Consider the following 27,777-nt stretch of genomic DNA (forward strand, 5'->3'; position numbering starts at 1 on the left):
AAATGTTACAAGTTTTTTTTAGCATTTAATTATCTGTTTTTCTCCCTATATAACTAGAAATAATTTTTTTTACAAATTTTACTAATCCATGATTTTTAGATTTATTAGTCCTGAAGATACAGCCTGGTTTGATAAAACTATTACTAAAGCTATTGAGAAATATGTGGATACAGACTTAACAGAAGGTCTCCAAGTTGAACCATATTTTGTAGACTTTTTACGGGAGATGCCTGAACCAACTGGTGATGAACCAGAAGATTCTGTGTTTGAAGCACCAAAAATTTATGAGGAGGTATTTCATTTTACACCTAAAATACTAGGCACTGAATTTTTCCTTTAATTATTAAGTATGGTTATATTGCTGAACTCATATCATACAGAAGGTTTTGTTGAATACCTACTACATTTTTTGTGAAGATATATCTAGACTTCTCTGGTTAGTATGCAATAAATAATTTTAGTGATGTTAAAGTTAATAATGTCATATAAATGTAGTTTCTTTGTTCCTATTTTACTTGCTCCTTTTTTTCCCACCATTAGCAGAAAATTTCTGCTTAAACACTACAATCACTGTAGTGAATTGACAAGATAATTTCATTACACGTGGCCAATACATGAACCCAAGTTTGTGTAAAAATATCATCACAGTTTTAAATTCTGAAGGGCCATGCTAGTATTCTTTCTGATGGGTTGGTGGTGGTGTTTTTTTTTTTTTTCAGATTCCAAGCTTTGAATTTCTTTGTGAAAAATTGCAAATGTATCAAACACAATACAATGAACATATTAGAGGATCATTTCTTGATCTGGTGTTTTTTAAGGATGCAATGGCACATCTTATTAAGGTTTGGGATTTGTTACTTATTTATTAGTTTAACTATTGCAACAGTGTTCCTGATTTGGGCAAGCTATGCTTAGAGGGCACATTCTGAAAAGCTACACTTACCCCCAAACTTGCTTACCATCTTTGCCTAGTCATTTTCATAATCTAGGAAAGAGCTACAGTCATTTTACCTGTTTGCAAGTTCTGTAATAAATACCTTATTTTATATATTTGTTTAAGCTTCTGTGTATTCAGATGTATGAAGATTTACCTCAATATGAAAGGTGAGGTCATAAAGAGGCACATTTATATTTTGTATATAGAATGATTTTTAATGATTAAGAATTCACAGAACACTTCAAAGGTATCTGTACCTGACAAGTGACCAAAACAACATGAGGTACAATCTGACTGGATGAGAGACATGAAATATAAATCAGGGCCGCAGTAGAATCAGTGCGTAGGGTAGAGGAAAGTCTCCGTTTACAACCAGTTGAACCCCTATTCAGAAAGGAAGATATAAGGAGAGAATTCATCTGAAGTCAGAATCCGATTCACGGGGGGAAAAGAAAGGCTAAACACGAGATTTGTTTGAAGCTGTGCCTCAGGTTTAAGAAATTGTGTTAATTAGCTCAGGAATTACTTTAAATTGATGCTCTGTTTACTGAAAGACAGTGAAACCAAAACAGGAGATGTTTGGTTCTTCTGGTCTCAAGTGAAGTAAATTACTTTGTTTGCTTTGCGTTTAAACAGAAGATAATAATTTTATTTTTAAATACAGTTCACATGATCCTAGGTGAATTTCCAAAGACTTTGAAAGCCTCTGAAACTCCATGTCCATTGGCAAATTTTGACCAGAATAGCTGGGATATGCATTTAGGTAGTAGAAAGGACCCCTGCTGTCATTATGGTGACAGTAAATTTAGTCACCCTTATAACTGTATTAAAATGGAAGTGTAAGTGTGAAATTATCTGGATAGGCTCAGAGGGAACTGTCCATAAAACCAAAATTTCTTTGAAGGAAAAAATTAATAGAATTCAAAGCCTTGATGTAAATACATAATTTACACAAGGACCAAAGCAAACTGTAGCATCTTAAAAGTAATAATGCACTAACATATAATAAAACCAAGGAAGATGTAATGTATATACAGGAGCTTTGTAAAAAAGCAATAACATAGTAAATTTGCAATCCAGCTTTTGTATCTGGGAGAATTGTTGAGAAAACTATCTCAAAGGAAATGCTGAAGGTAGATAAAACAGAAGATAACTCTAAACGATATTTTAAATGTGTCTGTAGCAGCCAAAATAACGAGTCAGTGTTCTCTTTTTTTTTTTTTTTTTTTTTTCCTGCAGGGCAGGGGCCATTTATTCTTACAATAGTACATACTTATGCTCTCATTAAAGCTCTTACTTCATAATTAGCAAATCAGCAATTAGACAGCTATCTACCTTTTCTCCTATCAGCATAAGACCACTCTAACATGCGCTGTGCAGACCAATCAACTTCTTGTTCATGCGCTGTTCACGCGGTGGTAACTTTTCACAGTTCAGTGTTGCAGCTGTCCGTTGTTTTTCCCTGCCACCTTGGCACAACTCAGCAGTTTCTTATCTTTCTCCCAAGACCTGTTTTTCATCAAAGACCTGTTTTTCATCAAAGGCCTGTTTCTCATCAAAGCCCTGGTGCTTCTCAGGGGCTGCGCAGAGCTGACAGGCCAATGTCTCTCCGACATGTGTCCAAGTTTTTCAGACTCTTAAAATTAGGAATGTAGTATGTTTATTATTCTAGTTAATTTTTTTAATAAGTATTTTAAAACACATTCAGGATGATACTGTCAACATAAAATGGAGCTCCAAATGTCTCCCTTTATGTATTTAACTCCTGTATGTAACTGGTTATAACCATCTTATCTTCTTACGTGCAACTTTTCCATTAGCTACACAAAATTCCTAAAGAATGTACAAGTGTTCTTTTGAGAGGAAAAATTTTCTGCAAGTATACTTTTAGTAATCTTTACCTTATACTCCAGTAAATAAAGTGTGGAGTATAACAGATTTCAAGTTTTGCTACTTAATGTTTTAAGTTAAATTTATTAATGTGCTTTTCTTTCATTTTTTCCGATATAGATTTCCCGGATAATTCGGACAGAATATGGAAATGCTTTACTTGTTGGAGTTGGTGGTTCTGGAAAACAAAGTCTTTCAAGGTTGGCCTCATTTATTGCTGGCTATAAAATATTTCAGATCACTTTAACCAGGTAAGAAATGAAAGAAATATATAAATCCAATTTATGCTATTGCTTTTCCTTTACATAGTCATAACCTTATATTTTTAACAGCCTTTTTTATTTATTTAATTTTGTCACCATTTAAAAATGTGGAAAAAAATGAATTCTTATCTGGTTTGTATATAAGATTGAATTGTTTGAGCTGAAAAAGCTGGACCATGTGTTAGCTATCCTTGAGCCAAAATATGTATTTTTACAAAGGATGTTTGCACTATCATTTATAAAACAGTATAATCTGAAAATAGTGGTATTCTGAGTTGTTTTGAAGTAACAGGTAATGTTTCTTATTCTTCCTAGATCCTATAATGTAAGCAATCTGTCAGATGATTTAAAATTGTTGTATAGAACAGCTGGAGCAGAAGGGCAAGGCATCACTTTTATTTTCACTGATAATGAAATAAAGGAGGAGTCATTTTTGGAATATGTAAATACTCTGCTGTCTTCAGGAGAGGTAAGAGTTTTAACATGATGTGCCATGTCCTTCAGAAGCAGGCAAATGCAGAATTTGTTCCCACTAGTTTGTTTATTTTGGTAATAAATTGTAGAATCAATAATGATTAACTTTAAAATATCTCAACTTTTAAAATAAGGAGTGCTCTTGGTATGGAGTTCCTTTATCTCTATTTCAGTGTAAGTCAGGAAAAGATAAGGAGCTGTGGTGGGTATTTCAGTAGCCTTTATTAAATGAGAATTCACTGACCAGTCAAGATCTGTACTCTTCCTGAGTTAGACTTTCTAATTTTTAATGGAATTACATAAATCTAAATCAGGGACAAATCTGGGTTTTAACCTATCTAAACTGTATATATTCAGAGAGAGAGAGACAGATGTAAACAGCCAAATATTTATAAACTCTATAATCATTACATCCATGGAATTTATTTTCTTATCAATTTTCATTTTATAAAAAGATTTCTAATTTATTTGCTCGGGATGAATTGGATGAAATCACCCAAGCACTAATACCTGTGATGAAAAAAGAGATGCCTCGGTGTTCTCCTACCTTTGATAATCTTTATGAATACTTTTTAACTCGGGCAAAGAAGAACTTGCATGTTGTCCTCTGCTTTTCTCCAGTAAGTTTTTTCTTCATATCCGTCTTCCTTACTTTCAATAACAAACTATCCTATAAGATGTGACAGGATTATTCAAGCTTTATATTTTTAAGGGCATTTAAAGATGCATAAAAAAATTACTCAAGTCTGGTTATAATTTCTGAGATAATAAAAGTAATAGTACAGTTGGCAAAACTTAAAAGCAACATACTTAAAAATTAAATCATTCCTTACATGTTAAAGTAATTTTTAGTTTTTCCTTCTGACATATGCTCTCCTAACACAAATCAATGCGTGTATCTTTGTGAAATTCTTGCTTGTTACTTGAAACCAATAATTTAATGGAAATTAAAATTATAATTGAAGTTTTAGAATATTAAGAAACATTTGTATTTGTCATGAATTTTTTTCTTCAAATTTCATAAAATATTGAATGTTGGAAATTTGGCAAAATACTTCTATATAAGAAAAAACTGTAGGGTTTTCTAAGCAGAAAATTAGCAAGAAAAAAAGACTATTTAGTTGTTTATATGAATTAAACATTTTGATTGACCTAATTAAGTATCATCTTGTAAATTAACAGTGTTACTCTCTTTAGGTTGGTGAGAAGTTCCGTGCACGTTCTTTGAAATTTCCTGGTCTTATATCAGGGTGCACCATGGATTGGTTCAGTCGATGGCCCAAGGAAGCTCTTGTAGCTGTAGCCAGTTATTTTCTTTCAGAATTTAATATAGTCTGCTCTGCATCAGTTAAAACACAAGTAGTGGAAACCATGGGTCTCTTTCATGATATAGTTTCAGAAAGCTGTGAGAATTATTTCCAAAGGTAATGTTTTATACAAATGCAATAATTAATCCCAGAAGTGTTGCTACTGATAGTGTTTTCTGAACTTGTGTTATATGAATCAATAAGTGTCTTTTAAGGCTAATACAAAAATAAATCTGCTATATTAATACATGAAAAGGCCATGAAAAGTAATTACTATTATATTGCAAATTTATTATCTTCATTCCAACTATTCAAGAATCTTTAACATTGCTTTTGTGGACAAAACCAATGTAATTGGAAATAAGGGTTTGCATTATGGAGAAATTTGATTTTTTCTGAATTAAGGACTTGATTTACATAATCTTCTGTTTCATTGGAAGTAATCAAATGTCTGCACATATCAAAAATGTGTAGTAAGTTGATGTTACCAATATTTTAGGTATCGAAGAAGAACTTATGTAACACCTAAATCCTATATCTCTTTCATCAATGGCTACAAAGAGGTTTATACTGAAAAGTTAGAGAGTATTAATGAACAAGCTCAACGTATGCAAATTGGTAAGCAGTATAGGGATAAATATATATTTCCATGTATGGTCTCAAATGATCTGTGTTTTTAATATTTGTCTTTTTAATCAGTGATCACTTAAAATCAGTTCTGCTGGATCCATAGTCCAAAACTGGTAGCATATGAGGACCATTTCCAAGCACTCCAGCTCTCATCAACTCACAATGATTTTCTTACAAGAATGCCTCAAAGAAGCTGCCAGCTTAATCATCTCTGCATTATAGTAAACTTTAATATTTCCAGTTAACATTTATAATAGAAAGTAGAACCTGAAAAGGGCCAGAGAGTACATTAGATTAGTAATTAAGGGGTTCAGAATACATTTCTAGTTTTCTCCAGTTTGCATCTAGACATGCTTTTGTAAATCTGTGAAGGCAACAAAACACCATAGGAAACTTGGTCTTTATGAGAAAAGGTTTCGTATATCAATCTAACAGAATAGAGAATTCTACGTGATAAGATTTTTCAAACAAAGGTAGAAGGATGTAGACAATGATTAATAATGCAACTGGTACACTTCATATGAAGAAAAGAATAGTATAAGAATGTGTAGATATTTATTTTATTCATGAACTCTTTGCTGAATTAGAGTGGACTGTAGAGGAGTAAATGATCCTCAATATTTTCACATCATGCGAATTTCCCTACATGGATCTGTTGCCAGTTCTAGAAATCAGAATTTATTATTAGTTCTGCTTGAGATGGTGATAAAGTTTGAGAGCCTTGTAGATTTTTGAGTGCGGAGTGTGGGGGTGTGTGTGTGTGTGTGTGTGTGTATTCTTTCCCCAGTTCTTCTATTTTCAACAATAATTTAAAAGAAGTAACCTAAGTAGCTTCAGCACTGTCAATAAATTTCACATGTAGATTTTCCTAGCCTCTCGCATATTATCGCTGATTCCTTACGTGATCTTCAAAACAAAGTGATCATGACCTGACATGTACATCTTTTAGTGCAGCATCTTTATATAACTGATGCTCAGAAAATCGTATCTGTCAGTTTATGGACAATACTCATGCCAGCTAGAAAATATTCTAAGTAGTTTCACTTGCATAGAAAAGATCTATTACAAAACCACAAAAATACTGGTCATCCCTGACTCCAAATTTGCACAACTGTTTACTGCAGTCTAAGGAACTTTCTCAAAAAGTTTGTTATTTATTACTTAGCTACTATCTCACACATCAATATTTTAATCCTTAGTCTTTCATCACTTAATGTCAAAAAGATTTAAAAGGTTAAAAGATTAACCTTGAAAACTGTTTCGGTTTGTTGGGAGATTATCCTGATAGGGGATTTAAATTTTATGTTATTAAACTCAACTGAGATAATGTCGCTTTTTTCATCTCCTTGTTGAAATATTTTTGCTGTATACAACGATGTCTGGGAAAATTCAAGATGCTTGTAAAGTAGCAAAACTGTAAAAAATACCTTGATCAATACTGATTTCAGGAAAAGTCCCTGGTTCGAGCACACTGAAAGTGTGCTTGTCACCACTGTATTATCTATACAAGCAACATATTTTGAAAGATAGAAGTAACCTCTTTTCTGCTTTGTCACTTTGGGTGAAAAATCTTGTGAGACAGATGAGGAAAAAAAAAGATCCAATGACAATTACAATTATTTCTGAATGCTTAACATCTTGTGTCTTCTCTCAGAATCCATCTGGGGTATCCTTGGTAGAGCACCACATGTAGATAATGTCTTTTCATATAGAACTGTGGTTCTACAAGAAGACCTCAGTTTAGCTTTAAAAAGTGGGCGTGTCATATACTTGAGCAGCTTGTTGATAGATCTGCTAATTAAAAGTGACAGAAATTATGTCTTTGAGGTGCTAAGAGTGCCATGGCTTAGTATTTTAATATTGATTTTTAGATTTTTTCTTATTCTTTACTTTTCAGCAGACATTCAGACAAGCTACAAAATACATTGACAAGAGATAAAGATTACTTCAATTCTCTCTATAGGATCAAAATATATGGTGCCTTTTTAACTTGCTTTAGACAAGTTGTAGCTGATATCAGTAAGCTTCTTACATGGAGTTCTACATATCCCTCTGAAAAATACTTCTGTTTCTAATGCCTAAATCGGGCATTCATTTATGACTACAAGCACTAAAAAAAAAAAAAATCTGCTAGCATGGTACTGTTGCAATGTTTCTTGTCATTGGAAGTATGCAGGGGACCTGAAGAAGCTATAAAGGTTTCTTGTTTATTCAATTCTTCTTGTTCTGCATATTCCCATTTTTTGTCTATCTTTCTTCTCACTCTAGGATTGTAGCAGGGAAAGCTAATACAGCAAAGGGTATTACTTTCCCTTTCATAGCTTCTCTTTCAGAACTTTTTTCTACATTGAAGTGAAGTAACAACCATTTTGGAAATTGCTGTCAGAGGAGTGGGTGGTGAGGGTAGAATGTTAGTGTGTATGTACCTCTGTCCCTCAGAGTATTTTAGGAAGTGGCGTATGTCTGGGAAAAGGAAACATTCTAAAACATCTCTATTGTCTCCCAGTCAATAGCTTTCAGTGAATATACCTTTGAACTTTATTCTTGAGAGTAGCAAAATAACTTGTGTTTTGGCAAGGAATAATAAAGAGCCTGTAGAATGGCAGTAGAGCAATCATGATGCTGCTGTGTCAGAACAAGAAATGTTCTAGGAGAGAATGCTTGTCTGTGTGAAATGTGGTAACAGAAGAGTGGAGAGGCATCACACATAAACGTCACATATCAAATGTATAACTGCAAGTGTGCTCTGACTCTAGCCCTTAGGGAGAGAGGGAGATAAGGGGAATGCTTCCAGGCAGGCTGTAAGATTTTAAGATTCAGTGATGAAGAAGAGAGGAGAGGCTAGAGAGGCTTCAGCATGCAATGTGGAGCTCTGGAATAGCCAAAAATCTGTGTTCAAATCTATGAGCAAGAGATGAGAGAAAAAATAAATGCATGAATGCATGGGAAAGACTGCATATATAATAACTATAGAGGGAGCAAACTCATCTCTTTCTGGGCAACTGTTAGTGTAAGGCTGAACAGCCCTTATGGATGGTTGTTTTAGCACGTATAAGAGCTATGATGAGATTGGCCCTAAGCCAGGTAGGCACAGATGCTTATATGTGCTTTTCTGCACTCTCTGTCACCAGGGACAAGAGAGGGTAAACTCAATGTTCAGGAGCTGGATGGAGTTCATAACCGTGCTGTGACCTTTGGGTCCACTTTTGATGACTTCACTTCTTTCTAGAAAGAAGTCCCTATTGGAGGGCAGTTATAGATCCTAATATTTATGTCATGTCCTCATGCAGTGATGCAAATGCAGTATAGGTCTGATTTTATGATTGTCCTGTGACTTTATGACACAAAATGCCCTTGACATACACCCCTTTTATTTCTTTTTAAGTCTATATAATGAGAGTAAGGATATATTTTATTGTAGGCAATATCCCACCTATACACTTTTAGGTACGGTTTACAGCTATAAAAAAATAAACTAAGTTGTATGGATTTCTTTTTTGAAGACTCAAGCTTGTTTGTAATCATTTTGCATCTTGCAAAATTATTTATATCCATCAAAAGTGAACAGTAGGCACAGTCACGATAGTATGACTGTTTAGGCTCACTTTTTCTCCTTTACACAAATTTAAATGAGAATACAAGGTACAAGGCATTTGGGATCTAGAGGTAGACTGTATTATCTAACTAGGAAAAAAAATAGTTTTCATTTTTCTGAATTTTATCTTTTACTTAATAGGTCTGTCTAAGCTGATGGAGGCCAGTGACTCTGTTGCTAAACTCTCTCAGGAGTTGGCTGTTAAGGAGAAGGAACTGGCTTTGGCATCTATTAAGGCAGATAAAGTAAGTACTTGAATATTAAATAGCAGAAGGCAGTGGATAACACCAGGATATATGGTGTGGTAAAGTGCTAGTGCAGAATTTTCTCATAATTCGTACAAGTCAAGAAATGTGCATCATGGTCTAAAATGAGGTTTCACTCCTCTCTCTGGAGCATGTTGATTCAGCATTTGCTTCTGAGGGTGAGGCACATTAAAATGGCAACATGGCAACAGAGGTTGAGTGCCTTCCATGTTCTTCTCCTATTTCTTACCCACTCCTATAAGCATCAGGATTCTTTTTTTGTTTAATTTTTTTTGTGTGCTTGATTGATGTTTATTAAACTTGGGGTTATATGTGTCCCTATTTGCAAATAAGAAGTTAACAAATGATAACAGGACTTTACTATTTCAAAAAGTTTATCACAGTTCAGTTTCATATTTTGTCTTTTACATTAATAAGGTGTCCATTTGTTCATGAGAGTGGTGGTGTGGTAGAAATCTAGTTTCCAAAATGACTATCTGGAAAGGTATGTTAGGGAATATATTAATACAAGCATTCTGTTTTCTGAAAGATACCATAATGCTATGATGGTGCATATTTAATATGCACTGGAGAGCAGACTTTTGGCCAGTGATGGCTAAGGTACTGCTTGCATTCTTCAAGGCCCTGAATTTCATAAGAGAGAAAATTATGACAGAAAGGGATGAAATTACATTTCTCACATTTCAGGAGTATGACAGGTATGCTGGTAGAGTTCACTTTGTTTAATCTTTATATTCGATATACATTTTGAAATAGCTCTCTGGCAATAATTCACATAGCCTCTTAGTTTTCAACTTTTCCAATAAAGTGCTACTTATGAGCTATCAGAGGGAGAAGATGTATGGACAAATAATAAAAGAACAGGCATTTATATAAAGTACATGTAATATTGTTCATATTCTATATATTTCTTTCTTTCCCTTAGTAATGAACTCTGTAGAAATCTGAATTGGATTTCACAAAAAAAAACCTGAGGGATTTGGGTATTTTGTGTCATTTTTGTTCTCATGGGTATTTGGGAGCATTATTTATGTTCTTGTAAATGCACACAGAGTGTGCAAACCTTGACCGTATAGCTGATACTGGTCAAAAAACACTCTGATACCAACTGTATGTCACACATGCACAAGAGGGTTAAAAATATGTGTACTGAAGAACCAGACACAAATGGATAACTTCATTCTGTGAATTCACATGGGGTTATTCTTTGAAAAGACTAATGAAAAGGGAGTCTTTTCATCCTAAAGGGGTAAAAGAGAGGCTGACCATTGGTGCAGATAATTTGCCATCTTCCATTAGTTTTATTAGCTATACTATTTTTATAGTGCAGAATTATAGTGAAAAAGCAAATACTTATTGTTTTGAAAAAGTATAGGTTCAAGTAGGGAAAAAAATCCATCATAGGATAAAAAAGTGGCTTTAAAAGCCACTGAAAGGTCTTCTATCCATTATAAAAAGAATTAATTTTTTACTGTCCAACTCCTGCTGAGAGACTCTCATGATATTTCTTTTCAAGGATTCTGTAAATTGTATTAATTTTTATTCCATAGTTATATAAAGCCATATAGAGTTAGGGTTAGCTTTATATTTTTCTGTATAATAACCTTTACATATCAGTTTTCTCTTGCGTCTGATAACTTACTCACTTGATCCACCATTTTGATTTATACATTTTATGTTTGTTATCAATTCCAGGTACTAGCAGAAGTCACAGAAAGTGCTGAAGCTGCAGCTATAGTTAAAAATGAAGTCCAGGGTGTGAAAGATAAAGCACAAAAAATTGTAGAGGAAATTGATTTAGAAAAAGTGAAAACAGAGTGTAAACTTGAGGCAGCTAAACCAGCATTAGAAGAAGCAGAAGCTGCACTGAATGTGAATAAAATTCTTACAGTTCGATTAGATTAGCACTATTTGAGTCACCCACGAAAGAAAGGCTAGAGCCACCAGCATGCAGTTGTCACTTGGTTTTGGCTGCTGTTACCAGCCCTTCACAGTTAGTGGTGAAGACTCTGATGAGTATTTATGGAGCTCACATTTTGCCTTAAACATATAGAGATTATTATATAGTATTTGCTGTTTCCACCCTAATACTTGATCATTATGAAGGTGTAAATATTTCCAAGGTCACATGCCTTTACAATATCTGTTATTCTGAATTTCGAGAGAATACTTCTTGTGCTAAAAGAATGTTTTTTCTTTGTACTTAACTGGTTGTATCTTTCTTTTAAGGCAAATAAAAGGCTGTCTCTTCTTTCACCAAAAAAAATTTCAATTTGAAGAGAAACAGGAAACAAAGGGTATTCAGGGCAACCAGAATCAGGGTTAAGAAATTTGGAGATATTGCTGTACTGCATAATTTCATTATGCTGCTCTGAACAATTAAAAAGTAAAGAAGTCTGGAATCAGAAGCCAGTGCTGTATTACATTTTTAAGGACTTCTGTTCCAGTTACCAGAGTTTGTGACAAAAAATAATGAGTGGAAAAAGCCAGAAAAGGAGTATTGTTTGCTCTTACTAGACAGATAGTGGCATGTGTGTATTAATTATGCAAATTAATATGTTAGTTTTGAAGTTTGAAATCATTCAGAATTTTTGTATTGGTTATGGAACTAAGCAAAGTGTCAGTGATGCTACTAGAAAATGAAGTCAAAAATCCATAGCTCATACCTATAACTTAAAAACCAACAAAAATAACCAAATCATTCTCAGACTAAATGATGACACTTAACCCTTAAAAATAAAAAATACTATTTTACCAAGGAAACTGCTTTTAAGTCCTATGCAATTTTACAATATACGTCGCTTCAGTCAGTCAGACTGACAAGTTAAGTTAATGCTGCTGGTCCATGTATTTAAATTTTATTTCCGAATGATGTCTTTCGCTTGGGAAAATATTCTTGTCTAATATATATTCATTAAAATTATTTAAGTTTCATGAAACTATGAAATTTATTAAAGTAAACCTAGTTACACACTTTTTTGTATGTACTTAGTACAAACTTGCCTCAGAGAAATGTGTGACAAGCAAACATTAAAATCAATATATTGAATGGGAAAATAGGATAATAGTATTGATGCAGGATTCTGTTACATTTTTCTTCAAATAGACCATCAAACCAGTGGATATTGCTACTGTCAGAAAACTTGCAAAACCTCCTCACCTAGTTATGAGGATTATGGACTGTTGTCTGCTACTATTCCAAAAGCAAGTAGATCCAGTTACTATGGATCCAGAAAAGCCTTGCTGCAAGCCATCATGGGGAGAATCATTAAAAGTAAGTAGAGTTTTCAGTGTTTCTTCAACATCAGAAATGGCAACTTGCATATCAGAGAATTTATGATGCTGTTTACTCAAAATAGGTATAGTATATAAATAGTTTATTTGGTAGCAAGTAGTAGGTGAATTGCTCAGAGACTTTTGGAGTAGGAGCTTTAGATCTTCATTGTCCTGTTCCTGGCATATGACCTGATGACAGATAAATAAATCATACCAATCATGTTAACTATACATGAGATAAGGGAATTCTGGAAAGCCCCTCTTTCTCTTTGGGAACTTGTAGGTTCACATTTAAACAGTCTTTTCTGATCCTTCCAGGCTTCTTGATTATTTGAAAGATTATTTGACTGTCTAAGAGATAGTAGCTTTTCTCATTCTGCATTTCAATATTCCTGGCCCATATTCCTTGGTCAGACTGCCATCTCTTCCTTCTGGACTTTGATCTTCTCTCAGTATACTCTCTTACTTCCATGCCTTCTCCTGGCATTCTTTAAATTCTGTTCTACTTCTATTAGTGTATTAATTTGCCATTATATTGCCTCGAATTTTTTTTGTCATGCAAATGAAGAAAAATTACATATTTTGGATATGGATAGAGCTCTTGCTTTTTATAAAACTTTTCCAGGAATTAAGAAATCATTAAAACCTTTTCTTTTCCACTGACATAATGGAATGGGATAAGCAGTTATTCCATGAGTTGCCTTTAACATGTTAAACATTTGTTACAAAAAAGATAAAACCAATTACTTCCTTTCCCAGAAGAATTTAGATCACATTTCACAAATGCATAAGCAGGTTTTTTGCATTCTTTAGATAAATTACAAATGTATCTCTGAGGTTTTATTTTTGGTTCTTTTTTTTTTTTTTTTTTTTTTTTTTTTTTAAAATGCTGCTTCTTAAATGGCAACACGGAAATATGGAAATGGAAAGTACATCAACAACTTTCAAACCTAGTTACTGGAGTGTAACTGCTTAAAACTTTAAAATAATTGAAGACATGTGGGAGGAGTTACAATTGAATAGCACACTTATGATATCCACAGAATCACAGAATCGTCTAAGTTGGAAAAGACCTTGAAGATCATCCAGTCCAACCACTAACCTAACATCGACATTTCCCAACTACACCATATCCCTCAGCGCTATGTCAACCCGACTCAAACACCTCCAGGGATGGGGACTCCACCACCTCCCTGGGCAGCCCATTCCAACACCTAACAACCCATTCTGTAAAGAAATACTTTCTAATATCTAGTCTAAACCTTCCCTGGCGCAACATGAGGCCATTCCCTCTTGTCCTATCGCTTGTTACTTGGTTAAAGAGACTCATCCCCAGAAATTATTATTATATATATTATATATATATATAAACTATATGAATTCCCTCTTTTTACAGAAGAATTTTAGGAACATTTTTTAAACATACTATTAACAAGCTTTTGAGTGTAAAATGTGTAAATAACTTATAAATATCCTGTATGTTTTTTTGCAGCTTATGAGTGGCCCATTCTTGCAGAGTCTAAAGCAGTTTCCTAAGGATTCGATCAATGAAGAGACAATAGAATTACTCCAGCCTTACTTTAACATGGAAGACTATACACTGAATCATGGTAGAAAGGTGTGTGGTAATGTGGCAGGGCTCCTGTCTTGGACACAAGCCATGGCAATATTTTATGGTGTTAACAGAGAAGTCTTACCTCTTAAGGTAATACGTCATCTCTTGCTTTGTGTTTGCTTTCGATGTAGTTTGATTTAATTTACTTTAATAGTAGTAGAATTTAAAAAATATATTTAGATAACTTTATTCAGACATAATTGCCTGTAGACTTCAGTGACTAAGGATAAGAGCAGAAAAGCCCCATATCCTCTTCTTGATTCTAGACACCACACACAAAAAAAAATTAGCCTAGATTAAATTTATGTGTACAGTGGAAGGTATTTTCAGTCATTGTTTTTGTTATAATTACTTTATAATTGTTTTCAAAAAGTTGTACCAGTATCTCCATTCCTTCACTAAAGACTCCTTCAAACAGAGGTTCACAGCTATTTTACCTTCTTTGCTTTCACATGATAACTTAGAGGAAGTGGAGGACTGATATCTTGCCCAAATATTGGCATTCTTAAGAGATTCAAAGTTCACATCAATAAATGAGTTATGTTGCAGTAGTGGGAACCAAACTGAGTAAAACATTTTCGAGAGTAATTTTTACTTTACTGTGGGTGCTCTTCTTGATATTTGTGAACATCTGAATAAAAAATTTTATCAGAGGTAAAGACCATATAGCAGTGATTGTTGCTTTTTGGATTCTAAAACAAGTATTTAATCCCTACATGTAGCACAAACTACCAAAAAAAAAAAAAAAAAAGCGGAAGGGGAAAGCATCTGAATAGTGATTCCAAATCTTTTCCACAATTTTTGTCACTGGTAGAAGTGTTATTTACAAAAACAACAGTAATGCAGGTGGATGATTCAAAAAAATTATTTAATGAATTTCCTGTGTTCAACATAAATATCAGTTTAGGAGCAATGGGAAGATTAACTTTTTTAGGACCATGGTTTTGAAGTGGGTAAAAGCTATATTGTTAGGTGATAAAGGACCAATCTCCTGTTGTTGTGATTGTTGATTGCTACAGTATGTACAAATAAAAAAGAAATAATGAAGCATATATTTAAGCAAGAAGACTGAGTGATTGCTCCTCTAGGCTAATCAGTATGTACAGATCAGAAACCTTACTTCCTTAACCAGCTTCTTTAAATGGAAATTTTTTAAAAAGAAATAAAGTTGACAATATATAGTAGGAACCTTGAGTACTACAATGTTATTTAACAAAAAAATCATGTCTGCATGTATGACAGTTTTCAGATTAAATATTTTTAATATTTATATAAATATAAAAGGATTTTTTGTGTATTATTGTCTTATGATTACCAGCTAGGCAGGCTTAAAATAATTCATCAAAGTATATTAAAATCTTGTGTGATTATAGTTTTAATATTTCTTGTCTTTGCAGGCTAACTTGGCAAAACAGGAAGGCCGCTTAAAAATGGCTAATGCAGAATTAGCAAAGGCTCAGGAGGCATTAGATGAAAAGCAAGCCGAACTGGATAAAGTGCAGGCAAAGTTTGATGCAGCAGTGAAGGAGAAAATGGTGAGATAAAAGTATTTTAGTGTTATGAAAAATGCTTGCATAAAATACTGTTATGTAATTAGGTATTGATACAAACACGCATTTAGGGCTTGCTACCTTGAATGACATGGATGAGGTTCAGGTATAAAAATAAGTGATTTAAATCTTATGCTCTCTCCTATTTCCTTCTTTCTGTGAATAGGAACATGTTAGACAATAGATGCACTTAATGTTCTCAAGAATGAGTTTTAAATAAGTAAAATAGTCATAATAAATGTAAGAGGATGAAAACATATATATAAAATAACTCTGGATTTTTGCATTCTATTATTAAATTGTGTAGGACATTTTTTCAATTTTAGGATTTACTGAATGATGCAGAAACATGCAGAAGAAAGATGCAAGCAGCCTCTGTGCTTATAGACGGACTGAGTGGAGAGAAAGTTAGATGGACTCAGCAAAGTAAAGAATTTAAGTCTCAGATTAACAGGTATCAAATTCATCAGAAAAAAAAAAAAAAGAGTATGTGTAAAATCTGAACAGCTAGTAAGAAATTTAGTAGCTTTAATAGGTGTACTTAATTTTCGTCCTGGAAATCTTAATATAGTTGCACAATTAAGTGAACTATCCTGAAATCTGAATTTTCCTCACATAAGTGAATATTTGAGCATGAGTGCTTTTATTTCAGTACAGAACAATACCTCCAGTTTTGGAATTTATTTCCAAAGGGATTATTTCTAGTGCAGTTATGTGCCTGTATTACAGCTGCCTCTCTGCCCCTCTAACACTGCACCTCATTCCAATGTTACTGGGGAAGTGAAACCTTCAGACAGGCAGGGGCTAGGGATGATCAAAGGCTGACTCTGAGAAGGAAAAAGGAAGGGTTCCTAGCCTAATACTGAGTAAAAGAGGCATCCCTTTTGATTATAGTTATGGCATATTTGAATTAAAGAAGGAGGCCTCGAGACCAGACAGTAACCCTTGTCCTATAGTCTGTGTGTTGAAACACATGGGACTGTAGGCCTTATTCTGAGAAACTTGGAAACTTGAGAGTCCCCATTGTGTTGCTGTCCAAATGACAAAACATTGAGCAGCCTAGGAGCCAGAAAGAGGAAACCTGTCAAAATGGTTGCTAAAGGTAAAGAGCCTGAAAGTTTAGGCTCAGCTTCTGTTGAATGTTTATTTCCGTAAACTTCCTATGGGGAAATTGGGCATTTCTTGTGAGGCCTGCTCATTCCAAGAGAATTAAGTTTGTGTCTTTTGATAAATGTTGTATTGCAGACATATTTTAAAGAAATAAACCATTTTCTTGCTTCAATTATAAAAGAAGGAATAGTTGTCATCAGGACTTTATTACTTTGCAGGGGTAAAGATAGTGTTTTCATACAGTACTACTCTTAAGTTTTGCCACAAAAATATTTTAGAAACACAAAGAAGCTATTTGTTGCTCTCAAAGAGCAACAGTTGTCTCCTTACATTGTCCTCAGAACAGAATCTTCTTATGTTTCAAAAGCTGGTTGTCTAAATCAATAGAAATTGAAATTGTACATCACCTTTTAATTATGATTTTGTTCCATTTCTAGACTTGTGGGAGATGTACTGCTCTGCACAGGTTTTCTTTCATACTGTGGACCTTTTAATCAAAACTTCAGGAAGCTTCTGCTTAAAGATTTATGGGAAGCAGAAATGAGAGCCCATAAAATCCCCTTTTCTGAGAATTTGAACCTGATTTCTATGTTGGTAGATCCGCCAACAGTAAGTTCTTGGAGTTTGGTGGGTTTTACTGTAATTTAAATTAACATATCCTGTGACTGTTAGCCAGCATTATACTTGCTTAGAACAGAACTATAATCGCCAATATTGCTGTGCAGTGTAGTTCTGTGGTTTCCAAATGTTCTTGGAAATTTCCACTAAGCATCTGAGTACTGACCAATGTTTAGATAGGTAAATAAATTATGTATTATAAACAAATGACATATTATACATTTAGACAACTGCCAGTAAGATAGTGCACTTTCAAGTATCTTATTTTGAGAACCCATCACCACACCTATAGATCCCATATCTGCTAAAACAGTGGGTTTGGTTGTTAGCTTTTGGTTCTGTCAATACTTTCTGGGTCTGGTTTCAAAAATAAATTTTGTATCAAAGAGAACATTTAAAAAAGAATGCATAAAGTCTTTTCATTCAAGGTGAATGTATGAGAAACCAAACAGAGGACAATGCCAGAATCTTCAAGTTTTCCTTTGGTAAATATTAAGCCCCAAAAGCTCTCTTAGCCTGGTTTTCTCTTAATTAATCTCAATGATTAATTTGGCTGTTAAGCTGCCTTCTTATACTTTCAAAATATATTTTTAGATCATTCTATATAGATAAAAGCATCCATAAAAATAAGATACTGGAAATATTTTTCCATCTGCATTAATAATTTTTCAGACATGCATCTGTTTTGGTTTGATGTCCCCATTATTTCTTAGAACAATCATAATTGAAGGATAATTCCAGTGTGTTTTTATTCCAAACTACTTTTTTTTGTATTTTCAGATTAGTGAGTGGAATCTTCAAGGACTGCCTGGAGATGATCTTTCAATTCAGAATGGTATCATTGTCACTAAGGCAACTAGATACCCGCTTTTGGTAGACCCACAAACTCAAGGAAAATCATGGATTAAAATGAAAGAACAGAATAATGAATTACAGGTGAACAGTGTTTCAAAGGAATCATGTGCTGTATTATATTCCTTCAAATATTATTGCTTTAGGGTGTGTCCGCATTTGAGTCAAGTGTAACTCTCATACACACATATCTGAGATAACTAACTTGTATGGAGACTGACAGTGATATAGATGCATCAGCAGGGAACTTGACAGGAGCTGTAAATCACATTCAAAGACTTGGAAAAGATTATATATTAAGGAAATAGTGGTATGAAATCTAGCAAGAAGTATGAAAGAGAAGGAGGTAGCCTTGTGTTCAAAATTGGTTAGTATGTTCCCTATGCAGAGGGCAAAGTGGTGAAAAGTATAGCAAAAGAGTATAATATGGAATTATTAAATGAGAGTAAACTGGACAACTATTAGTAAGATTACAGACAAAGGCAGGATAATTTACAGCTTTGAAAATGTAGGCAAAGTACTTAAACTGATGCAGTCCAGAATTCAGAACCTCAGATGGAATTCATACATTCATACATGAAGTTATTGCTAAAAAACTAAATTGAAGACATACAGTTGAAACCAAACCCAAGACAAATTTGTTTCTTAATATTACTGCAAGTTTAATGGCTCTGTTATAGTTTAAGCCAATAGGTTTAAATGTCTGCTCATGAAATATAATACAAAGATGTTCATGTGTCACCTGTAGTTTGCATCACAAATTAATTTTTCACAAATGAAGAAGCATAGGAAAAGGAACCTGCATTTTAAAACCCTTAACCTGAATGTTGCAAAATCTTGTGTGTCCTCCTGAATCTCTATGAATTTTGGGGTTTTAGGATCTCTAGATTTTGAAGATTTTAAGTCTTGGAGTAAAGTGAATGTGAAGTTCTTGCTTATCATTTTATCATTAATAAAGCAAACTGTCAGAACCACAGAAAAGCTGAGGTTGGAAGGGATCTCTGAAGATTATCTAGTCCAGCCTCCCTGATTAGAGCAGGATCTACTAAAGCAGGTTGCCCAGGACTGCATCCCACTGGGTTTTGAATACCTCCAAGGATGGAGACTTCACCACCTCTCAGGGCAACCTGTTTTAGTGTTCAACCACCCTCAATAAATTTGGGGTGTTTTTCCTATGTTTAAATGGAATTACCTATATTTCAATTTGTGCCCATTGCATCTTGTCCTGTTACTGTGTGCTACTAAGAGGAGTCTGTCTCCGTGTTCTTCATTCTCACTCACCAGGTGTTTATATACATAGGTAAATACCCTTGTGAGCCTTCCTGAGGCTAAATAATCCCAGCTCTCTGAGTTTTCTTCATATGTCAAGTGCTCCAATCCCGTAATAATCTTAGTGGTCCTTTGCTGAACTCACTTCAGTGTCTCTCTTATATTGGGGAGCCCAGAACTAGACAGAGGACTCCAGATATGTGTCTACAGTACTGAGCAGAGGGGAAGGGTTGCCTTCCTCAACCTGCTAGTAATGTTTTTCCTAATGCAGCCCAGAATGCTGTTGGCCTTTGCTACAAAGGCAGATCGCTGGCTCATGCTCAACTTGTCCCTCAGGACATTCCAGTAGAATGACCCTATTTCATACCTGCAGAGAAAATCTTGAAAATAACATGAGAACTTTCTGAAAGCCAAAATCTAGGAAGCAATATAAAATTAGTGTTTTATTTATTTATTCTTGTTTTTTAACATTTTCATATATTATTAATCCCATTTAATGATATTTCAAAGATCTGAGTTCATAATATTGTAACAGCAATTCATTTGTTAGACTGAATTCAGGTTCCCAGTAAGAGTTTCTCAACACTTCAAGCTAAATTTAGAAAAACTAGTCAGGACAGAATAGAAAATTGAAAGTTAGGTGTCTCTGATTTCAAAAAATATATGTAACATCTTCAATTCCCAATGAGCTGTACCAGTTTTATTTGGTACATCATTACTCTCATAATGAAGTTTTATAGGTTCCATTGCAGCTAATCTTTTATTTCACCTTTTTATGGTGCTTTTCATTGTATACACAAGAAGTATTTCTGCATAAATTGCTACATGGTCAAAGTTGATTACTTTCTTTATAATGCAACTAACAAAAACAATGAAAAAATTTTCATAGTTAGATCTATGGTTTTCATGTAAGACTTTGAAGAAATGTTTTTGTCCTTGTATCAATTTATAATTTACTTTTTCAGGTAACAACTTTGAATGACAAGTATTTCCGTACACACCTAGAAGATAGTCTTTCACTGGGACGATCACTCGTGATTGAAGATATAGGTGAAGAGTTGGATCCAGTCCTTGATAATATACTAGAAAAGAATTTCATGAAATCTGGAACTTCTTTTAAGGTTAGTAATCAAACAAAAGACCAGGAATAAGTAGTTAGCTTTGTGATGAATGGTATTTTACCCTTTTATTCTAAACTTCTGCTGAATCAGGTAAACTGTATTTGGTAGGGTAGTGTGAAGAATCAAACTGAACTAATAAAATATAGGAGACAGAGCCTCAGCTGAGTAGTAATTTCATGAGTCTAAAATTTGAGTTTTACTGCTGAAGGTACAACTGAAGATTCCAAACTGGAACCAGTTGTGTTTATCCTATTGAATGCTTACAATACTTTGTACTGATTTTCAAACAATTTCATTTTACACCCTTTAACAGAATTAATAGAATTGAAAAAAGCACTCTATTCCTAGTGTGGAGCACTGATTGTAGGAAATGCAGAATCTTTAATCTGGAATAGAGCTGTTTTCTGATGAAACAAGCCAAAAGCATGAAGTTTTATGAATAATATTAAGTATCTTCCCAACCTTGAAAAACCATGAGTCTTTCTGATCTTCATTAGATAGAGAAATACTCCTAAATTTTAAAAACAATCCCCCTTCAAACATCCTGAAATAAAATGACTGCACTTGCTGTATATTTCCATATATAATTTCTCAAATAATCTTAATTAACTGTCTGGGATATGAGAGAGATGGTAGACCAAATTCTTGATGACAATGAAAATAAAATGGTTGCTATTTTTGTGGAGTAGTTTCACTTTGAATGCCAGAGCAAACAATATGCTTAAGGGAGTGGTTTGGTCCTACTCATTCTTAAACCAGGTATTTGAAGTGGCCTTGGAGGGTCATACACAGTGATCAAATTTCCTTGTACACATGCAGCTTTCAAGTTAGACTGCTGATTTGGAATATCTTCTGTAAAAATTTCTGTGGAAAACTCTGAATAAATTCATAGTTCCTTTAGAAAGATCATTTAAGATCTGCTTAGTCTTAATAAATATAGAATTAATTTTCAATAGTTTATGTTCCATTGTTGGATCAAATAATTTCTTTTTCCCTGAACACAAACGAACAATGATTTCTTCAAAGGTCAGTTGTTTCTACCATCTTAATTTGAGGTGTGATTAGAGCACAAACCCTAAACCAAATGGTTCTGAAGTCGTCAGTCAGAACCCACAGTGGAAGTAATCTCTATATTTACCTGGAGGGGAATGATGCTTCTATAGTGTACCCTAACGGCTACCTTTGGTCATCAACTGTTATTTTAATGACAAATTTGAATTGCAAAATAAGCTTCCTCTCTTTGGCATTTCAAGTGATGTACGTTTTTTTTCTGGTCAATATTATTGAGGTGAATACAGCTCATTTTTCTATGCTTAATTTCTAACTTACTCCACAGGTGAAAGTTGGTGATAAGGAAGTAGATGTTATGAGTTCATTTAGACTGTACATTACTACAAAGCTACCCAATCCTGCTTTCACACCTGAAATTAATGCAAAAACATCAATTATTGATTTTACTGTTACAGTGAAAGGACTTGAGAATCAGTTACTGAGAAGAGTAATTCTTACTGAAAAACAGGTAACCTAACAGTACAGACAAACCATAGTGATGTTTAATTTCTTTTTAATTCAACTGTTTTTAGTATGTAGGGAAAAAGAAATGTTCAAATGGAAAAAAGACATCAGCCATTTTCTAAGATTTAATTCAGATTCAGTATAGAAATTTCCAAATAACAAAAATACACCTAGAGGATCTTCTGCATATGACTGTTAGTATGACACAAACAGTTAAGCACAGCATTTGGCATTGATAAGATATTTCACAAGATACTGAAATACACTGCTAAAAAAAAAAAGGATGCTATAAAACCACATTTTAGATACCTGAAAAAGTAAAATGCATATTTCATGACTCGATCTGACTCTTCACCTATATCTTCAATCACATTTCATGAACTTGAAAAATCAGCAACTGAATTTTAAGTATGACTCATAGTTACATTCCAGAAAGTGTTATGCCATTTTCTTGTTTTTTAATAATAGGAACTAGAGGCAGAACGAATTAAACTCATTGAAGATGTAACTTTTAATAAGAGGAAGATGAAAGAACTGGAAGACAGTCTTCTGTACAAACTAAACGCAACCAGAGGTTCTGTATCAAAGAATTAAGTAGATTAGGCAGATTAAGCTGATTCACATTAGAAACTTTCCATACAGAAATTGATTTATCCATCCAAGATATAATAAGAGAACATCCAATCATAGAAATCTAAGTATAATGATTTACTAGAGTATGAGAGATTTGGTACTATAGCATGCTGGTATATACAATCCTAGACACTGTGTTTTTAACACCTAAACAAGATTTGTGAAACACATCAATTCCTTGAGAGCTTTCTGCACCTCAAATGAGATAAAGTATCTGATCATGGGCAAATCCTTAACCCATTGAAAATGCAAAGTGAAATGGGCTAGCTTAAATGGTCTTGAAAGATTTTTGCAGTAGATTAGGAGCCTGCACATGATCAATTACTATCTCTTTGGTGGAAAAAGGTGGTAACTTCCAGCAAATTGATCAGTAAGTACTTGAGATGCAATGCATACTGATGCGTGACCATTGCTTTTAGGACCCTAAGTCTTTTCGAGTGTACCAATCAACGGACTTTAAAATAATTTAAATATTGTGTATGAATATGTATCTTGTGTGCGTAAGAAAGCTGACTTCTCCAGTACATGCTGCAAAGCTGTTGGTATAGATATATTCATATTGACACAGGTTGAATGCATTTGTTTAGCATGTTGAATATAAAAATAATTTTAGTATTACATATTCTGTTTGATTCCCATTTTAAAAGCTTTCTGCAATTCAATAAATCATTTCCATTTGTTATAAATAATTCCTGTAATTTGGCCTTTTGATTTTTATATATATGAAGTGAAAAAAATGTTATAAAAATGTCCTAAACATCCAATATTTGACTTTTTAGGTTCACTAGTAGATGATGAATCCTTGATTGGTGTTCTGCAAACAACTAACCAAACAGCTGCTGAAGTAGCTGAAAAGTTGTCTGAGGCAGCAGAAACTGAAGTGAAGATTAACACTACTCAGGAGGAATATCGACCTGCTGCTACACGTGGAAGCATTCTTTATTTTCTTATTACAGAAATGAGTATGGTCAATAATATGTATCAGACTTCACTGGCTCAGTTCTTGAAGTTATTTGATCGCTCCATGGCCAAGTAGGAAGACACAGATTTTCCTACTATTCAGATGTTTGTCTTTCCAATGTATTTGCTGTTATTAACATGCTTTCTTTGTGCTTTGTTTTAATGATTCAGATCTGAGAAGTCTCCTTTACCTCAGAAAAGAATCTCAAATATTATTGAGTATCTTACCTTTGAAGTTCACTCATATTCTGTTAGAGGCTTGCATGAAAACCACAAATTCCTCTTTACCCTCCTCCTGACATTAAAAATTGATCTTCAGAGAGGACATGTGGAAAACAGAGAGTTCCATGCGCTCATTAGAGGTAAGTTTAAAATAATGTGTTATATGTAGAGCTAAGTTCAACTTTTTAAACTTTTATACCATTTCAGAGTATGACTTTTTTGGCTGCATGGTTTCTATCAATAGTTCTGTGGGAGCTGCCTCTGTCCTTATCCCTGCTGTGGTCCAGTAAAGTTAGACGCAGTTCCCCATCTCAGTTCTACCTTCACCACCTACCCAGTCTGTGCTCTATCCTGGGATCAAGATAATAGTTCTGCTTCTCTCCATCAATTGGTCTAATAATAGTATATTTTTGTATTATATTTGTATCTTTGTTTTTATAAATTAGGTGACAACTTGCTCCTTTGCTTCTCTGCTTTGATGAAGCCGAATAAAGCTTTTCTTCTAAGCTGTGAGAACAGCTCCACAAAAAGTCCAAGAGGTGCTACAATCTTTTATCACTTTCAGCTGGAGTTTTCTCTGACTTTTGCCAACCAGCTAACACTGACTTTTAGAGAATATAATGTGTTTCTGTGTCCCAACTGGCCAGGTCTGCCTCCTCTGTACTCTATGAATTTTTGCCTCTGCTGAAAAATGTGATCAGGATTGCTTATGTGGAGGTCCATATAAAAACGTTTGAATTTTACAGTGTTCAGAGGAATCTTGCAGGGTTCTAATGTCAAAGTACTGAACCTAGATTTGAAGATCATTACCTGCCTTTAATGAATAAAATGGATACAAACCAAGATTAAATTCACTTTCTGTTTTGCTTTCCAGTTTGTTGTAATGGTTTTATCCTTCGAGAATGGTATTCAGCCACCAATTTACCACTGCTGTGAGGCAGGGCATGCTTGGAAATGCTTTCAAAATAAACTGTCTGCTTTAGTAAGCATTAGACAAGGAACCATATTTCTTGGCTTGTCAGCTCATAGATTCTTGTTTTGCCAGAGGAAAATATACCTTGGGCATCTGAAGCAGAAATCAGTCACCCCTTTTAACTGATGAGAGTCTGTAATAAGATACAGGAGTAATTTTAGTGGTTTCTGTCTAGAACATATGATTGTGGTTTCCCGCCTAGCTTTACCACAGTTGAGTTAATAGTAAGAAATTCTTCTGGTATGTAAAATGACACTGAGAAATTCTTCTGGTGTATAAAATGACACCAAAGTAACAATAGATTTTCTATAATTATTCATATGATATTAAGTAATATTGGGAAGTAGGCAGATGCCTAGCCAAATTGTCCTGGACTCTTAGGTATCTTCTGCAGTTATTGAATTGTTCAATTTTCCTCCTTGGATGATCAATTCTTGGTGCAAAATGAATGCCATGTTACCAAATATCATTGGGCAGCTGAAGAAAGAATTTATTTGAAAAATAAATCTCTCTTCCTCTTTCTTTTCCAGGAGAGCTTTCATGGCTTATCATCAGCCATATTATCAGGGGATGTCTCAGTGAAATAAGCATTGCTAGTTGAAATGAAAAAGTCTCTAGACCTCATTATTCAGCTAGTCTCAGGAAATTATCAACTCTAGACCTTTCCTTCTGCTAAAGTACATAAATTGAATACCATTCCAAAGCCTCCACTAGGCCTTTCCTGAATATTTTGATGTAATAGCTTGAAGGTCAGCAAAACAGAGAAAGCAGGTCCCCAAATTATAGGAAAATAGCCTCCCATGATGGTGTTATAGAATTTTTATTAAAGCTGTAGAAAGAAACAAAATCCAAAAGATAGGAGAAAATCTAAGGAGTTCATTGACAATTTTGTAGGTATCTTGACACTTAGGTAAGCTGTGTCTTTTACAAGTATAAAGTGAGGGACTGACACAAGTGAAGAATATGATCTTCTCTAGCAGAAAATATATTTTACTAAGAAGCACCATAAATATTAGAGAGCATGTTACAGAGGAATTGCAAAGCATCTTTGGCTTTGTTAAATAAAAGCCAGACCAGCTGTGCTATTTTGTGAACGATTAATGATTAATGATTAATTAACTGTGCTATTTAGTGAACAATTAATGATCTGAAAATTAAGAAAAGTATTTTTGGCTAAAGTGATAGTGATTCTCTCACAGAATTCAGTAATTTGCAGAAATATTCCTGTTGGCCTATTGTATTAAATCTTCAAAAGATGTGGTTCTGGAACAGAGTATCATTTTGTGATAAAAATGCTAATAATGGATTACAGATTTGTGTAAACATTTTTTGTTATCCTCTTTTTGATTTCCATTATTTCAGTTTGCAGAATCTAAGACGAAGTTCTGGGATCCATATGTGGTTCCCAGGCAGTTATTTCAAACTATATACCCTAATGCCAAAGTCATAAGTGGATGCTTCAAGGAAACTTGAATAGGTAGTTACAGGAAATACAGACAAATCAGTATTTGCACCTCAGATTTCATGAAGCAGCCTTTTCTGTGATGTCACTGAATCTTGTCACGCCTGGGGTAAAGGGAAGGAGAAAAAGCACAAAAGTAAGAAAACTTCATAATAAAAGCAAATGAAGTAGCTTTACATTTTTCATGACAGAAATAATTTGGATTTGATTATAGCAACTTCACATTCTTGAACAAGAGTTTGCCCTTCAATTGTCCCTTCAGTAGTTCATGAAAACATTCAAATTAATCATACCTAATTCTGTTTCTTGATTATATCTAACTGTATCCTTATGTCGAGGAAAGAATTGCAGAAATTTTTCTAGATGCTGGAACATTTCATATATGCCTATGAATGGCAAAATGAAAACTAGTAAAAGGAAAGACTTTTTCAGGCATTGCATATTTAACTCATTAACATAACAAATGACTAACCATAACAACTTAGCAGGATTTATCAAAAGACTGGGTATGTATATTAATAGCAAAAAATATCAGGTATTACAGTGAGAAACACATTGTTTACACTTTTGTAGTTCTCATTCTTCATTGAATAAGTCTGCCTCAAAAAATTAAGGTTTTAAAAATTTCCCCAAAAGCAAAAACTTCCCTAAGATCTGTTTACTGCCCACTCATTGAAAGTTTTACTTTCTTTGATGTTAATTGTTTCCATTGGCGTACTAATGTCCAAATTCAGTAAGGGAATTCTTCTGTTTCTACTTAAGAATATTCAGGTAGCTAGGAAAATATTTAGTATTTCTGAATCATGTGTTTATTCTTTTAAAAGAAGAGCTGCTGTTTCCTGAAAATCATCACTGATAATGTAAATAAAATTCTTGCATCCTGGAAGCCTGTATGAAAACATCTCTAAGAATCAAATCTTTTCCTGTAAAATATATAATGTAAGCAGAAGAGACTTCAGGAAAATCAGAAATAATTTGTTGCATTATAGTGTTTGCAGCATGAACTCTTTCCTATAATGTGTCAGAACTTTAAAGTAAGTCTTAGTTCATTAGCTGCATCAAAAGCATCATATATAACGTCTTCCCAATAATTTTTTAAATAACAATATTTGTGCTTTAAGAAATTAATATTTTAATCTTCTTTTGACTCCGATGATGTTTGTCTTCTGTCCTTTTTCTTCTTGCTTTCATGATTCATGTTCTCTACATCCCATTCGTGCAAAATTTTAGGTGAGTTGG

General features: G+C 33.9%; 1 protein-coding gene across 1 annotated transcript in view; it reads left to right on the forward strand.

Annotated features, from left to right (window-relative positions):
• The window catches only part of DNAH8 (dynein axonemal heavy chain 8), a 150,737-nt gene that overhangs the window by 96,258 nt on the left and 26,702 nt on the right, over positions 1-27,777 (forward strand). The window contains exons 59-78 of the mRNA XM_074864838.1: positions 100-292; positions 720-842; positions 2,948-3,078; positions 3,406-3,559; positions 4,020-4,184; positions 4,762-4,988; positions 5,371-5,489; positions 9,238-9,341; positions 11,058-11,234; positions 12,469-12,636; positions 14,131-14,343; positions 15,651-15,788; positions 16,130-16,257; positions 17,351-17,522; positions 18,312-18,467; positions 20,618-20,773; positions 22,110-22,292; positions 22,757-22,862; positions 23,701-23,953; positions 24,053-24,243. Coding sequence (XP_074720939.1) covers positions 100-292; positions 720-842; positions 2,948-3,078; positions 3,406-3,559; positions 4,020-4,184; positions 4,762-4,988; positions 5,371-5,489; positions 9,238-9,341; positions 11,058-11,234; positions 12,469-12,636; positions 14,131-14,343; positions 15,651-15,788; positions 16,130-16,257; positions 17,351-17,522; positions 18,312-18,467; positions 20,618-20,773; positions 22,110-22,292; positions 22,757-22,862; positions 23,701-23,953; positions 24,053-24,243 — 3,257 coding nt within the window. The remainder of the gene's footprint in view (positions 1-99; positions 293-719; positions 843-2,947; positions 3,079-3,405; positions 3,560-4,019; positions 4,185-4,761; positions 4,989-5,370; positions 5,490-9,237; positions 9,342-11,057; positions 11,235-12,468; positions 12,637-14,130; positions 14,344-15,650; positions 15,789-16,129; positions 16,258-17,350; positions 17,523-18,311; positions 18,468-20,617; positions 20,774-22,109; positions 22,293-22,756; positions 22,863-23,700; positions 23,954-24,052; positions 24,244-27,777) is intronic.

Source organism: Strix uralensis, chromosome 3, assembly GCF_047716275.1.
Source record: "Strix uralensis isolate ZFMK-TIS-50842 chromosome 3, bStrUra1, whole genome shotgun sequence".
NCBI lineage: Eukaryota > Metazoa > Chordata > Aves > Strigiformes > Strigidae > Strix > Strix uralensis.